At 41.8% G+C, this 17,214-nt stretch overlaps 1 protein-coding gene across 3 annotated transcripts in view; it reads left to right on the forward strand.

Moving 5' to 3' along the window:
* The window catches only part of myo1ea (myosin IEa), a 157,806-nt gene that overhangs the window by 132,207 nt on the left and 8,385 nt on the right, over window positions 1-17,214 (forward strand). For 2 of the 3 annotated variants that reach the window (XM_043677435.1, XM_043677437.1), the window contains 7 exons: window positions 5,408-5,553; window positions 6,265-6,411; window positions 7,047-7,204; window positions 8,582-8,674; window positions 10,923-11,130; window positions 12,704-12,739; window positions 14,551-14,720. In XM_043677435.1, coding sequence (XP_043533370.1) covers window positions 5,408-5,553; window positions 6,265-6,411; window positions 7,047-7,204; window positions 8,582-8,674; window positions 10,923-11,130; window positions 12,704-12,739; window positions 14,551-14,720 — 958 coding nt within the window. The remainder of the gene's footprint in view (window positions 1-5,407; window positions 5,554-6,264; window positions 6,412-7,046; window positions 7,205-8,581; window positions 8,675-10,922; window positions 11,131-12,703; window positions 12,740-14,550; window positions 14,721-17,214) is intronic. The other variant, XM_043677436.1, reaches the window with a different exon arrangement.

A 17,214-nucleotide genomic window follows, 5' to 3' on the forward strand; every position in this document is an offset into this window, starting at 1 on the left:
TTCTCTTGCCTTCTCCCTGTAACTCTTGATCGCCATAGAAAATCAAGAATCTATCTAGTTCTGTCTTTAAAACACTCAAAGATGTGGCCTCCACAGCCTTCTGAGGCAGTGAGTTCCCAGATTCACCAGCCTCTGATTGACGGAATTCCTCCTCATCTCAGCTGTAAGGGCTGCTCCTTCACCCTGAGGTTCTTTTTAATTCATCCCTGGGGGTGTTATTGACTGGATCAGCATTTATTGCCCAGAGGGCAGTTAAAAGTCAGCCACATTGCTGTGGGTCTGGAGTCACGTGTAGGCCAGACCAGGTAAGGATGGCGGATTTCCTTCCCTAACAGGCAGTAGTGAACCAGGTGGGATTTTCCTGACAATTGGCAACAGTTTCATGGTCATCATTAGACTTTTATTTCAACATTATTATTGAATTCAAATTCCACCATCTGCGATGGTAGTTTCTAATCCAGGTCCCCAGAACATTATCTGGTTCTCTGGATTAATAGCTGAAAATATGTTGCTGGAAAAGCGCAGCAGGTCAGGCAGCATCCAGGGAGCAGGAGAATCGACGTTTCGGGCATGAGCCCTTCTTCAGGAATTAATAGTCTAGTGATAATACTCCTAGGCCGTTGCCTAATGTGGGATCATTCTTGTGAACCTGTTCTGGATCCCTCAAACATTAGCACATCCTACCTTAGATACAGGGCCCAAACTACTCATAATATTTTAAATTCAGTCTGACCAGAGCCTTAAACAACCTACATCTCTGCTGTTGTATTCTAGTCCTCTCGAAATGAATGTTAACATTGTATTTGCCTTCCTAGCTGCCAACTGAACTTGTATGCTAACCTTAAGAGAATACTGAACTCTGATTCCTAAGCTTCTGTGCTTCAGATTTCCAAAGCCTTTCCCCATTTAGAAAATAATTATGCCTCTATTCTTCCCACCAAAGTGCATAACCTCACAATTTACCACATTGTATTCCATCTGATGCTTCATTGCTCACTGTCCTAACCTGTCCAAGTCCTCTGCAATATCCCTGCTCTCTCTAATTGCCCCTTCACCTTTCTTTGTGCCTCTCTTTGACCTTTTATATTTCTTAAAAATCTCTTGCAATCATCTTTTATTTGTTTGGAATCCCACAATTGTGCATCCCACAATCCCACAGATGTGCACTAGATCAGCTATGCCTTCAAGGATTCACTGACTTCAGTAGACACTGGTATGTGGCATGATTGCTGGAAGTACAGGTGTTGAAACTCAAAATGACTCTTCCTATTTGATGTAGAATGAAGGGGCATCAAAATTGGAACTCCTTGAACTCCTTGCATTCAGACATGGTCAGAGAGATTTACTATGCATTTAGTGACACTGTTAACTGTGCTGCCAGATTGCTTCTGTTTAAGTGATTTTCAGTGTAGGCTTGTTTTAAACAGGTAACACCTAACATCTATGGATGCAATGTAGTGACCTAAACACATCAAATTGAAAAATGAAAGAAATTTGCTCACTTCAGACCAAGTGCAGTGAGGACAAAATGTAAATTAGTAACTTTTATTACCAATCTGTACAATCTCACCCAACAGAATACAGGCTTGAAGAATTTCATGATGTGGAGGAGCTGGTGTTGGACTTGGGCGGACAAAGTTAAAAATCACATAGCACCAGGCTAGAGCTTTCAAATAAAACTGTTGGACTATCACCTGGTGTTGTGTGATTTTTAACTTTGAAGAATCTCAGTAGACAGCTTCCCCGTTCATAATGCACTTGCTTATTGATAACCCAGTGTTGGTCTCAGTTATGTTGATGTTTCAGCTGTGCAAATAGTCATTAGGGGGTACAGAACTTGAGCTTTGCTGAAAACAGACACATTTTGTCAAAGTTTTGCACTCATCAGGACAATTTGCTACTTTTTTCATCTTTGACCATATAAAAATCAGTAGGAAACTGACCAGCCTTTAACAGTGCTTTATTTCATGATGATTGCAAAGTAATGGGTCTGGGTGGGTTACTCTTCAGAGGGTCAGTGTGGACTTGTTCAGCTGAATGGCCTGTTTCCACACTGTAGGGAATCTAATCTAATCTAATCTAAATGGGGTGATTCCCATTGATCCAGAGGTTTTACCTCAATCCCTGTTGGAATGGCTGGTGTCAGTTGGGAAGACTCTTAACATGACAATTGGCCTGAACAACCACAGGTTTATTGGGGATGGGGGAGGAGTGCAGGAAATTGTAATATACTGAGAATGTATAATATAATGTCATGTATAGTGATAGACTGAGAATGGATAATATCTAGAATGTAATATACAGTATAGTGACAACACTGAGAATGGGTAATATATAAAATAATATGATGTAAGACATAGTAATATACTGAGAATGTATAATATGAAACAGATGCAGTGATTTACTGAGAAGCCCTATGTAAATGATCTGAAGGTGTATATGATAATGTCACTCTAAAATCAACACTCACATGCAGTTGAGACTCTTGAGTGGAGAGAATGGAATAACAGCCAGCTGTGATACAGAGAATCAGTATCCTATATCATAATTTCAAGATGCCGGTGTTGGACAAAGTTAAAAATCACACAACACCAGGTTATAGTCCAACAGGTTTATCTGAAAGCTCTAGCTTTCGGAGTGCTGCTCCTTCATCAGGTGGTTGTGGAGCAGCATTCCGAAAGCTAGTGCTTCCAAATAAACCTGTTGGACTATAACCTGGTGTTTTGTGGTTTTAACTTTGTATCATAATGGAAGAGTTTATTAGAACTTCAGAGACATAAAGCAGAGACAAAGATACAGCAAACTCAGAGCTGGAACTGATATCAGCCTGTACAGTGCAGGACAGCACCCTGTCACCCACACCCACATCCATGAGGACGGTGAAACACATGGAGCTTGATTAATCCATCCATAATAATCAATCCAGAAAATAGATCTTGATCGCCACCTAGTGCCTGCTGCTAGAAAGAGCATTGGGATGATTCTGCTTTAGGTCAGAGAAAAATTTAATTCCCAAATGTTCAGCAGAGGAAAAGGATAGAAAGCCTCTGATGCTTTATCTTAGTTATCTTTTCATTTCATGTGCACGACCAGGAGTTGCCCATATACAAAGAAAGAACAAAGAAAACTTACAAGGCGAAAGTGAGGGAAACAGGTGGAAATGAGGAAACTGGTGAGGTCCACATTGATGCCTTGGGGTTGAAGGGTTCAGAGGCAATATTCCTACAACCCTTCTTGTACAGGGGGACAACATTAGCAACTCTCTGGTCCTCCGGCACCTCACCTGTGTTTAAGGATGCTACAAAGATACCTGTCAGGGCCCCAGCTATTTCCTCTCTCGCCTCCCTCAGCAACCTGGGATAGATCCCATCCAGTCCTGGGGATTTGTCCACCTTAATATCTGTTAGCCTACTCAAAACATCCTTTCTCCTTATGTCAACGTGATCCAGAGTAAACAAACTTCTATCTCTAATCTCAAAATTCATCACCTCCCGTTCCTCAGTGAACACTGATGCAAAGTAATCCTTGAGAATCTCACCCATTTTCTCAGGTTCAACACACAACCTTCCTTTCTTATCCTTTAGTGGACCAACTCTTTCTCTAGTTACCCTCTTGTCTCTTATATAAGAATAAAAGGCCTTGGGATTCTCCTTAATTCTGCTTGTGAAAGTTATTTCATGACCCCTTTTAGCCTGCTTGATTATTCATTTAAGATTGGTCTTACTCTCCCTATATTCGCCCAAAGCCTGTTCTGTTCTGGATCTTATGTACACTTCCCTTTTCCTCTTGGCTTGTTGCACAATTTCTCCTGCCATCCGTTGTTCACGAACCTTGCCTTTCCTATCCCTTGTTTTTAAAGGGACATGCCTATCCTGCACTATCTTTGAAAGCCTCCCACATATCAAATTGGACTTCCCTTCAAGTAGCTGCCCCCAATCCACATTTCCCAGCTCCTGCCAAATTTTGATATAATTGGCCTTGGCCCAGTTTAGTACTCTTCCCTTAGGACCACTCTCATCTTTGTCTACAAGTATTCTAAAACTTACAGAATTGTGGTCACTATTCCCAAAGAAATCTCCCACCGCAACTTCTACCACCTGGCCTGGCTCATTCCCCAACACCAGGTCCAATATGGCCCCTGCCCTAGTTGGACTATTAACATACTGCTCTAGAAAACTTTCCTGGGGATGCTCCTTACAAATTCTGCCCCATCCAGACCTCCAACACTAAGTATATCCCAATCAATGTTGGGAAAATTAAAATCTCCTATCACCACCAACCCGTTGTCTCCAAATCTTTCCATAATCTATTTACCTATTTGTTCTTCTACCTCACGCTCACTGTTGGGAGGCCTATAATTCTGCTCCAACAATGTAACTGCACCCTTCTTATTTCTCAGCTCTACCCATAATGCCTCACTGCTCAAGCCTTCCATAGTGTCCTACTTTAGCACAGCCGTGCTATCATCCCTGACCAGCAATGCAACTCCCCCCCCCACTTTTGCTCCCCTCCCTGTCCTGTCTGAAGCATCTATATCTTGGAACATATAGTTGCCGAACATGCCCTTCCCTCAACCAAATTTCTTTGATCGCAATAACGTCATACTCCCAGGCACCAATCCAAGCCTTAAGTTCGTCTACCTTACCCACTATACTCCTTGCATTAAAGCATATGCACTTCAGACCACCAGTTCATTTGCATTCATCTGCTCTCTGCCTACTCTTCCCTTTGGTAATGCTAACTTCATGATCCTGTTCTTTACAGTCTCTAGTTTCTACTTCACTATCTGCTAGTCTTCTCTTCTGGTTCCCAGCCCCTTGCCACATTAGTTTAAACCCTCCCCAACAGCAGTAGCAAAAACTCCCCCAAGGACATTAGTTCCAGACTGGTTCAGGTGTAGACCATCCAATTTATAATAGTCCCACCTTCCCCAGAACCAGTCCCTTGAGAAGATGATTGACACACTGCAGTCCATGTAACATAGGCATACCCACAGTGCTGTGAGAAAAGTAGTTCCAGGATTTTGACCCAGCAACAGTGAAGAAGCAGTGATTAGATCATAGTCAGGACTCTTGCAGTTTGTGGTGTTCCCGTTGCTAGGTGCTGGAGGACACTGGTTTAGAAGATGTTGTTGATGGAGCTTTGGTCTTGTGACCCAGGAAGGTCAAGAGAAACATGAAAGAAATCTCTGCTATTCATCAAATCAACTTATCAGGTTGTCATTCACAATGGGGTCAATTAAATTCAAAAAGCATTTTCACCTCAGTTCTTGTATTGATAGCTTCTCTCCAACTCAATAAGGCTCATATCACATGCACTTGGGAAAGCTGCTCAGTATCTGTCGAGTATTAATTCAATTGTCTGGCTCCCCATGACAGAATATTAAAATGATGTATTCTGCTTCCAGAGTGTGAAACGTGACCTTGTGCTCACCCCTAAGTTTGTGTACCTCATTGGACGAGAGAAGATAAAGGATGGTCCTATGAAAGGCCAGGTGAAAGAAGTGCTAAAGAGAAAGATCGAGTTGGAGCGGATTTTAACTGTTTCATTGAGGTAAGGCAGAGTGATCAAACAAGCAGCAGCCATGACTGTTAGGCATTCACAAAGCTGTCATATAGTGTTATCTTGGAGTTCTGCACTGACTCGTGCTATTCAGAATGTTGCTTCATTGTGACCATCACTGAATTGTATGAAGTGATGTGTTTGCAGTTGGGCTCGGTTAGCAACACCCTTTTTTTTGAGTCAGTGGTTATTCGGAGGGTCAGTGGGAATGTGGAGTTGAGGTCACTGTCATATTGGGCATTACCTGGTGCAGCAGGCTCGAGGGGACGAATGGCCTACTGGTGTTCCTAATTTGTATGCTTGTGTATTGAATGATATGTATTTGTATCCTCCTCTGTGGCTTAGTGCGCTACTTCTATTAAGCATGAATCTTGTTGATCTATTTAGATCCCAAACATTATCCCAAGAAGGAATCAAAGTTAATGTTTTGAGTTCAGCATTATTTCTTCACAACTGAGTTCCAAAGAAGAGTAATTCTGGATTTGAAACTTTAAATCTGTTTCTGTCTGCACCCATGCTGCCAGACCTTCTAAGTATTTCCAGCTTTCTGTATTTGGTTCAGATTTCCAGCATCCTGAGTATTTTGCTTTTCTTATGTTTGAAGAAGACTGCTTCTGTATCACTGACTTTCACTTGATGTCACTGAAAGTGGGATCAAACTGATGGTTCACGAGTAAATCCCAGCTTCTGTTCATTCCACAGCACCCTGCAAGATGACTTCTTCATCCTACATGAGCAGGAGTATGACAGTCTGCTGGAGTCTGTCTTTAAAACGGAGTTCATCAGCCTCTTATCAAAACGCTATGAAGAACGAATGCAAAGGAAGCTACCTCTGAGGTTTAGTAACACGTGAGTACCTCTGCTGCTATTGTCTGCCTACACATGGTGTTCCAAAACCTTGCAAATTATTTATCAACCCATCAGTGCATGATGCAGAAATTCTGAAGCATTTCCACATTTTTAAATCATTTTCTTGGTCACTCTCACTACTGAGCACCTGATCCAGGCTGGCACTCCAGTCGCTGGAGCTCCTGATCCAGGCTGGCACTCCAGCGACTGGAGCACCTGATCCAGGCTGGCACTCCAGTCGCTGGAGCACCTGATCCAGGATGGCACTCAGTGGAATCCTCTTTTGCAGGAGACATTAAGGTAAGGGCCCATCAACCCACACAGATGGAGTAGGATCTTGTGGCTCTATTGTGAAAAAGAGCAGGGGAATGTCCTCTGGATTTTTTGGCCAGCGATTAACCCCCACGCCACTCCTGAAACCACACAATTGGCTCTTTATTACCATTGCTGGGTGTGGGAGCTTTCTGTGTGGAAACTGGCTGCAGTGTTTCCCAAAAGTACAAAAGTGGTCAGGCTTCCTAAATCATGGGTCATAAAACACTCTTGGACATCCTGAGGTCATCAGAGGCCATGGGAGATGCTACATAATGCATGTGTCTTCTTTCAGTTTAACACTTGTTTTTACTGTTACTCAGACTTGAAATGAAAGTGCGGAAGGATAACTGGGGTCCTTGGAGTGCTGGTAACTCTCGCCAAGTCCAGTTTGTCCAAGGCAACGGGCATGTGGCTGTGCTCAAACCCAGCAGTAAAACCTTGCAGGTCAGCATTGGACCAGGGTTACCGAAGAACTCACGTAAGTGGCACATTCACCACCGCACTTAGCATTACAGGAGCACCAACATAGCACCAATAAATGCTGGTATCAGTGATTAAATAGTAGTGGGAGACAGTAAAAGTCAAATTGACTTTCTCCATTAATTTGATCCCTGTGAATTAACCCAAGAAACGTTTAGCTTGTATCACAGAACAGAATGCTTCATTTCAATCCCCAGTTTGTGGTGAGTTTGTCAGGTAGAGCTGTTAGTGAAAGGGATGGGCGCACATCCTAATAATGTAAGAAATAAGAGCCGAGTAGACCACACAGACTCTCGAGCCTGCTCCACCATTCAGCACAGTCGTGGTTATCTTGGAATTCAACTTCACTTTGCTGCCCTCTCTCCCATCCGATGATTCCCTGAAAGATGAAAATCCAACTTTAAATATATCGAATGATCAGCATCCACAGCCCTCAGAGGTAGGGAATTCCACAAACCTTTGAGTGAAGAGATTTTTCCTTAGCTCAGCCTTAAACGAACAATCCTAGACCCTGAGACTGTGGCCGTGTGCTAATGTTTTGCTAAATCATTATTTTTATAAAATTGTCCAAGTTCACTACCTGATGTGCTCAGTGTCCACTCCTGAGAGTGTATAGTCCTGTAAAGTTTGATGGAGAACAAAACATTGTTCACAGCTGGATAAAGGCATTGATTCCTTTCTATTTATCAGAATGGGCATAAAGTTATATCAATAATAAAGTAACTGAGACCCAAATCACAATATACAGAACAAATAATATTCCATTAATGTAAATAACTCATTTAATGTTTGATTTACACTAAAGTACAGAAAACCAAAAGAGCCCATAATAGTGCAAAAAATGGGTCATTTTGTGTGTGTGTGTGTTTTATATATATATATATATACGCACACATACATGCAGTGTGCCTGCATGGATATATATGTGTGAGTCTGTGTGTGTATGTGAATGTTTTGCAACTAACTTTGTCAGGCCAGGTATCAGATATGAGTTTGGAGGAAGGGTCACTGGACTTGAAACGTTAACTCTGATTTCTCTTCACAGATGCTGCCAGACCCGCTGAGTTTTTACAGCAGCTTCTGTTTTTGTATCAGTTATGAGGATTGGTAACAGTGGGTCATTTATCCACCTTGTGCACTAATGGTGGGATTACATTGCACATTTTTATGCTGCATGTGTTTAGGTATTTTTTGCTACATATATGAGAGAATAAAATCTTTTGTTGTAGCACATTGTTTCTAAGAAACTTTTAATTGTACATTTATGGCCAGCTAAATAATCTTCATCTGCACTCCTTCTCAAGTGTGGATTAGGTGGTAATGGCCATGAATGTTTCTTTGATGTATTTCCGTTATTTGAACCTTCTCATTCTAGGGCCCACAAGGAGGGACTTAACACAAGGGAGACAACAAACAACTAGGCCACAAGTGACATCTGTCCCAACCCGAGCAGCACCCCCTCCTCCTGGTAAATTCTATTAAGATTACTATTCTATTAAGATTAAGATTACTATTCTGTCATGTGATCATTAGCTTGCGAAAACCTAAGAAAAGAAATGGAGGCCAAGAAGTTCCAGAAATATAAATTTCATCTCTAGGGCACTGCTGTGAGCAACCCTGGAGTAAAATCTAGAGTTGCTATTTTTTACGAATAGGTATTAAAAATAATTGGGAATGTGTGGGAAAGAAAATTGTTGGACTGAGTTACTAATGGGAGTTAGAGTGAAAAGTGATGTCAGGAGATTAAAGACAGAATTACAGGGGGACGGGTGATGGGGTGGCTGGGGCTAAGAGGTCATGTGATGAATCCTCCAGGAATAAGTCCAACCAGAATTGGCAACACAAAGGCAGGTTCTGTGTCCCTATTTCATCCATTGTGTTAATACAAAGAGTGAACTCTGCCTGATCTGTTCATTAGTCAACAAGCCTTATGGAAGTCAACAATTATTCACGTAAGGGAAGGACTGGGCCTTCATGTTTCCTGGCTAAATTTACTGTCTAAGGGGATCAAGTATAATTGGAGCCCACAAAGCTGTTCTCTGTTGTAATTTAGTGTCTTCATGAGAGAAATAGGTAAGATTATTTGGGGGTGGGAGTGGTGGGGATAGTGAATGGAAAAAAAGAATCAAATTCCAGGAAATTTATGAAGTGGGGCTGTGTTTATGTTTATTAGTTAGGGCTCTTCTTAAATTGCAGTTATGAAAAACTGTCTTGCAATAGATTTAAAAAAGCAAATGTCAGGGCTTCTACACATCAGGTTCACAGAAGTACTCTCCCTGATTGCCACATTGGCCAAGGAGGAGAATCCAATAGTGCCAACGTCTGGAAAAGACTGTTGAGTTTTAACTGCTTTGAAGCAGACCTGGCCATGGTGGGAAGTAAGATTTGAACCGGAGAAACAGCAAGAACCCTGGCATCAACACTGGTGATGTAAGAAAAACCTTTCTCACACAGCTAGCTGTTAGTGCATGGAATGCACATCCTGGACGTGTTGTCATGTAGATTAGATTCCCTACAGTATAGAAACAGGCCCTTTGGCCCAACTAGTCCACACCGACACTCCAAAGAGTAACCCACCCACACCCATTCCCCTAGCCTATGTTTACCTCAATTAACATACCTATCACTACGGGCAATTTAGCGTGGCCAATTCACCTAACCTACACATCTTTGGATTGTGGGAGGAAACCGGAGCACCCGGAGGAAACCCACGCAGACATGGGGAGAATGTGCAAACTCCACACAGACAGACGCCCGAAGCTTGAATTGAACCCGGGTCCCTGGCGCTGTGAGACGGCAGTGCTAACCACTGAGCCACCGTGCCGGCCCTGTAGGCAGGTTCAGTTGTGGCATAGGTTTTTGGATAGTAATAATAGTGTGCAGGAATATGGCGTAAAGGCAGGAGATTTGTACTCTGTAATAGAATCAGACTGGATAACAGGGGCAGTACGAGCATGATGAGCCAAATGGCCTCCTTCTGCACCATAATAATTCTGTGAGTCTGTGAATTCTGCCCTCCCTTCAGTCTGGAAGACTGAGGCATTTGTGTTGTCCTTCCCTCTGATTATTTCAGCTAGGACAGACTGGGAATAGAGTCGGGACCTTCCGGCGCTGGATGGGCAAGCTGAGCTGTCGTTAAGGCCATATTCACAAAAACAGGCTGAGCTTGATTGCAGGTCGACTTGAAATTAATGTGAGGCTGGAATCACTCTGATCTCTATGTGCATTAACAATATGGAAAGAATGTGTTTGTGATTTATTACACAAAGTAGAAGAAGTTCCTCCAGTTCTACTTCCCCACCCCAGCCCAGCCTCCCAACACCAATCCAAACTCAGGGAGAAGGTCACAGGGCAGGGATACAGAGAGAGTAATAACTTTGATGAATTAAGGGACAAAGTCATTACATTTAAGAAATATTTAAATGCGCACTTGCGATACTGAGGCATTCAAGGATGTGAGCCAAGTGCTGGAAAATGGTGTTTGTTTTTGACCAGTGCAGATTCAATGGGCTGTAGACCTCTGTGACTGTGAAAGTGTGACTCTAAAATTATGTTGCATATATGTCAATATCAGTTGAGTGATGCTTTGAGAAATCTGATTCAAAAGGACGAATTTTCATCCCACTAATAACTACAATCATTGTCATTACCACTGGACCTAAACGCTTTCTTTGGAATAACTAAAATGGATTTCCTCTCAATTTGTCATTTCAAAGGTCCCCATCAGAATGGAGTTGTAAAAGGTTTCCATAACACCTCACAATGGCCACCTTTAAATTCTCAACCCAGTCAGAGAATACCCTACCAGGGCACCAAGTCAGACCGACCATCACTGCCAAGGCAAGGCACCAACTTCACAGAGCAACACGCCCGCATTCAACATAATCTGGATTTCCTGAAAGTGCCCGAGCAAGGTGCTGCAGGGTAAGAGGAGCTCCAGGGTTTGGCTATTTTAGGTTTCTGTTGTTTCATTATATCTCTGAGGACACTCACTGGTGTTTGTTTGGTTGAGGAACTATAATTCCATTCCTTGGAAGAGTACTGGATTTCCACTAGGAGACTTGGAAGTGGCCGTGCGCGTCCCAGGTGCAGGGATATTGTATATCATTGAGAAATAGAAGATTATCGAACAATTGTGATTGGCTGTGTTAATGGCACTGAAGCATTACTTCCCAGGAAATCTCTACCTTGAGATGCAGATTATTTCACTTTGTTGAGAAGTGGAGGTACATTTGTGCTGAGATCCTGTTTAACAGGGAAGTGGGAAAGGATACTCAAGTGGAGAACTCCTACTGTGTCCTCACAAACATATATACACACACACAAACACACACACACATATATACATGCACGCACACACACAGATCATAAAACTTCTCTTCTAGAAGAAATATCCCAGCCATCAGTGAGGTATTTCTCTGAGGTCTTCATGACCAGGCCTAATCCTGACCTTCCATTGACACCTACGCATAAGTTGCAGCAAAACTCGCAAAATAAATATAAAATGAGAAAATGAAAGTTAATTTACCTCTTTAAACACTGTTCTGTTGACTCTAAAACATAGTTTTACGAATATTGTCATAATTGAGATCAGCTACCTTAGCGCAGGTCAGGGAACTAAAAACTGAAATAAATTTGCCAGTGGTGTAGCTGACAGCTTAACAATTGAACAGTAATCAAACTGTTGAACATTGTGTCACAGGGAATAGCTTTCCTCAGTCATGAAACTTCAGCGTGGTTTCAGCTAGACATTGAGTGGGTGGTAAAAACAATGACTGCAGATGCTGGAAACCAGATTCTGGATTAGTGGTGCTGGAAGAGCACAGCAGTTCAGGCAGCATCCAAGGAGCTTCGAAATCGACGTTTCAGGCAAAAGCTCTTCATCAGGAATAAAGGCAGTGAGGCTGAAGCGTGGAGAGATAAGCTAGACGAGAGTGGGGGTGGGGAGAAAGTAGCATAGAGTACAATAGGTCAGTGGGGGAGGGGATGAAGGTGATAGGTCAGGGAGGAGAGGGTGGAGTGGATAGGTGGAAAAGGAGATAGGCAGGTGGGACAAGTCCGGACAAGTCATGGGGGCAGTGCTGAGCTGGAAGTTTGGAACTAGGGTGAGGTGGGGAAGGGGAAATGAGGAAACTGTTGAAGTCCACATTGATGCCCTGGGGTTGAAGTGTTCCAAGGCGGAAGATGAGGCGTTCTTCCTCCAGGCGTCTGGTGGTGAGGGAGCAGCGGTGGCACATTCCAAGGGATCTCTGTATGCCAAATTATGTGAAACATGTGCCCTCTGCTGGCCAGTCATGGAGCTGCAATCCAACCTGATGGAGATTGAGAAGCAAAATTCTCCTACAAATGACATTGTAGAAACCCCTGTATTAAATTAATCCAAACAGTAAATATGATGTGACGAAAAGAAACTTTGCCTCACCTATTTTGCTGTATTACTTATAGTATTTATATTAGGTGCATATAAATCATTGTAAAAATCTCTTCCTTTTTATAGTAAACGTACTGGAATGACACGACCAAATGGAGGAAAGTGAGTCAAGAGTAATGCTTTTTGGTGGTGGTTTCCATGATATTGCTTCTATATTTAGTACAGCTGGTTTATTTTAATTTAGTATTTAGAGGCGTGTAGTAGCTTATCACTAGTTTTAGTTGGAATCAGGATATAGGAAACCATCATGCTAACCTAGTTGTAGATAGTCATGGCTATGGTGGTGGGCAAATGGTATTTCTTGCTGTTAATGCGATGTCATTATTTACTGAAACCTGTATAAAATAATCCTAATAAATACCCTTGCAGTTGTTAAAGTGGAGAAAGCGTGTGTGTTGAAGGAATGAACTATGCTCAGATCTGACTGTAAAACTGTGCTGCACCATTTTCTGTTCTGTATTGCTATTGCAAAGTCTTTTCTTCAAAAATAAAATATTAAATATTTAAAAGGTTGGGTGCATTTGGCACATAGGCATCGGGTTGCATAGTGCCAGCCAGATGGATTTCTCAGTAGGCAGCCCGAGTACTGAGATCTATTGGTGGGGTAGAAGCCAAGCAACTGTCTCTACAGGAGGGTTGATTTAAAAAAAGAGAGGCTGGGGGAGTTTCTTTCTGCAACAGGTTGTTACGATCAGGAATGCAATGCCTGAGAGAAGTTGGAGCAGATTTAAGAGTAGCTTTCAAAAGGGAATATATATTCTTGCAAAGGACAATATGCTGAAAAAAAGTGGAAGCCCCTTCAAAACGTCTGCACCAACACAATGAGCTGAATTCACTCCTTCTAAGTAGCAGGATTCTAAAGAAGTCAGATTCCCATTTGGGTTTCCTTGCACTTTGAGGGTTTGGATGGGATGGAAGAGTTCCTGTATTTCTTTTAGATTATTAGAGGAAGGAAGCTTTTTTGCTGAAAAAGGGTTTGTTTAACATGTGGTCATTAAGAGGACTTGCTCCAAGTCAATGACTTAGATATAGCTGCTGAAACTCGTGGTAGAACAATAAAACTATGGAAGCTGTTAGCAAATTGCAGGAAATATCTAGGCAGTGGGTTACCCAAACTTGTCAATTTGATTTACTTTTGTTGAAATCTATAAAGTTATAAAGGGGTTTAAGAAAGATTGATCTAAACAAATACCAGGGCAAAAAATTAATAATTAGGATGTTAAAAGTAATGAAATGGAAGTTGTGGCGGGGGTGGAACATTTAAAATGAAGGTACAGTTAAAGATGCATTAGAATTCAAAGCCACTTTGGGAAGCAAACACATGAACTGGAGAGTATAAATCAAATCATGGGGAGAGGATTCAACATCGAGAGAGATGACGAGTACCTAAGCTCGAGATCAACCGAACAGTCCCAAGAATATTTGGAATCAGCTGTTCACTATTCCTAATATCTTTTTTGTTGTAACACTCTACAATGCTATTCACTCATTGTGCATTGATGCTGATCCACAAAGGTGTGCAAACTACCTGCCATATCCATACCTAAGCCATGAGCCCTGGCAATCAACTCTCCCCTATCTATGATTTGCTGGCTCATTTGCTGACTCATCCTGATGAAAAATTGTATATCAAGGAGGCCTCAAGTAAAGTTCTGCCTCAGAGCAGTAGCTGGACATATTTGCAGCTAACAGAGAAGTCATTCTTGACTCTACCAGCGACCCATAAAGTTCCATGCCCGTAAGGTTGGGTGCTCCTCAAAGTGAAAGATTATGGACACCTGTGATGGATAATTTCTCACTTTCTGATCTTTTCTGAGCGCTAAATCTTTTGATTCAGTAAAACCCATGTGCAATATAAACTGGCAGCAGAGGCTCAAGGTATAGTTACAGTAACTGTCTCTCTTTTTCTTTAGAGCACACAGACAAATGACAAATCGCCCACCCCCAGCAGGAGGTCGACCAAAGCCGCAACCCAAACCCAAGCCTCAGGTACCACAGTGCAAAGCACTGTATGCATATGATGCTCAGGACACAGATGAACTTAGCTTTAATGCTGAAGATGTTATAGAAATAGTTAGGGAAGGTAAGTAGTGGCTTTATTTAAATACATCCAAAAGTTACCTTTCTCTTTGCTTGTTCCATCGGACCAAATATATTATCCATTCCCCAGTTAATTGCATTTAGGCTGGATTTTGTGATTTTAAGAAATTGTGAGGCCGAGTTGGTAAATAAGCAGCGACCTCTGTTTTTCACACATGCAATAAAATGTACAAATCTGAAAGTTTGCGTTGGATATCTCACTGAGGGTGTTCTTATATATTCCTCATCTGTGGATTCAGCCTGGAAGTGAATTCAATTGTGTGAACTCACTGTACCTGCCCATGAATTTCATCTAAAACTAGCTGAGAACATTAGGACTGGTGCGTTCAGGTCTAAGCTAATTTTTATATTAGGTATTAAGTGATAATGAGTGATACACAACCTCACTGATCCTGAAAAGCTCATTTCGGCATTGTGGAGTCTCATTCCTGCAAAAGAAATTGAATATTCAGGATTTTTACAAAAAGCTAAGATTGTAAATTTATCTCTTTCTGTCTTAATCACATCTGGGTTTTTCAATCTTCATTTTATGTTCCTTATCCTGTTTAAATCAAATTTGTCTTTCCTGCTTTATTCCTCCTGGTTTTGAATGTAAATCTCAGTGAAGATTCTTCAATATTATTGGTTGTGAGCTTTCCTATTTCTGGTCCTGCTCAGAGCTCCTCTGTATAGAGTGTCACACTGGAACTGGAGTCAAGCTAGAAAAAAGGGATGCACATTAAAACTCTGTGAGCAGCTTTCAACACTAACTGCAAAATCCAGGCCTATACATCGGCATAATTCCTCTGCTGCAATAAAGGCTCACTGTGCTACCTGCCACTCTGATTTCTTAAAGTAGCGAACTTCAAAGTGGAACTTATCAGCATTCTGTCCAGGTTTTAAAAATCCAAGCTCAACTTCAACCAAGCATTAACTTTTTGAATTATCTCTGGTTTCTCCTGCTCTTTTCAATCTTACTGGTACCTTGCATTTGTTGGCCCTTCCCTTTGGGTATCTCAGTTTAAAAGAAAATAAATTGTATAAAGAAAATTGCAGAATGTATTAGGATGTTGTAGCTGCAAGCACATTAACAGAAACTTCAAAACCTGGAGGGGTAGGCGACTTGGCCTGTTTGAGTCTACTTTGCCATTCAGTATGATCATAACTGATGCACTATCTCAATATCGTATTCCTGTTATTTCCCATTACTTCTTGATGCCTTTAAAATCCAAAAAATATATATTTCTTTCTTGAATATATTGGTCTTCACAGCCTTCTGTTGTAGAGAATTTCACAGGTTCACCAAGGTGAGGTGCTGCATTTCGGAAAGGCAAATCAGGGCAGGCCTTTTACACTTAATGGTAAGGTCCTTAGGAGTGTTGTTGAACAAAGAGACCTTGGAGTGTAGGTTCATAGTTCCTTGAAAGTGGAGTCTCAGGTAGACAGGGTAGTGAAGAAGGCATTTCATATGCTTTCCTTTATTGTGTTATGACACAGCAGTGAAATGTTCTGTTATTTAAACCGAACACCCAGAAAAGCTCATCTCATCTGGTAATATATTAAAAAATGAGTGACTGAGAATTCCCAAATTCCATTATTTGAAGAAAACAATATCAATTTATTCTATAACTCTAAAAGTGAACATTAAACAACAACTATTCCCATCTCTAAGACCCATTTCTCTTATCTGCTTATTACCTGCCTCTAACTTTATAACAATATGCTTTTCCAACAAAACACTTACTAAAATTACATAAACTCAATTTCAAAACTGTAGAGCAGCTTTTGTCTTCAGTGTCTTTCTTCTTCTGATGAAGATCTCCCTGGGTTGTGTTAGAACATAGAACATAGAACATAGAAGAATACAGCGCAGTACAGGCCCTTTGGCCCTCGATGTTGTGCCGATCCAAGCCCACCTAACCTATACTAACCCACTATCCTCCATATACCTATCCAATGCCCGCTTAAATGCCCATAAAGAGGGAGAGTCCACCACTGCTACTGGCAGGGCATTCCATGAACTTACGACTCGCTGAGTGAAGAACCTACCCCTAACTTCAGTCCTATATCTACCCCCCCCTTAATTTAAAGCTATGCCCCCTTGTAATACCCGACTCCATACGTGGGAAAAGGTTCACACTGTCAACCCTATCTAACCCCCTAATCATCTTGTACACCTCAATCAAGTCACCCCTAAACCTTCTTTTCTCTAATGAAAACAGCCCCAAGTGTCTCAATCTTTCCTCATACGATCTTCCTACCATACCAGGCAACATCCTGGTAAACCTCCTCTGCACCCGTTCCAGTGCCACCACATCCTTCCTATAGTATGGCGACCAAAACTGCACACAATATTCCAGATGCGGCCGCACCAGAGTCTTATACAACTGCATCATGACCTCAGGACTCCGGAACTCAATTCCTCTACCAATAAAAGCCAGTACGCCATATGCCTTCCTCACCGCACGATTTACCTGGGTGGCAACTTTCAAAAATCT

Source organism: Chiloscyllium plagiosum, chromosome 36 (genome assembly GCF_004010195.1).
Source record: "Chiloscyllium plagiosum isolate BGI_BamShark_2017 chromosome 36, ASM401019v2, whole genome shotgun sequence".
In the NCBI taxonomy this organism is placed as follows: domain Eukaryota; kingdom Metazoa; phylum Chordata; class Chondrichthyes; order Orectolobiformes; family Hemiscylliidae; genus Chiloscyllium; species Chiloscyllium plagiosum.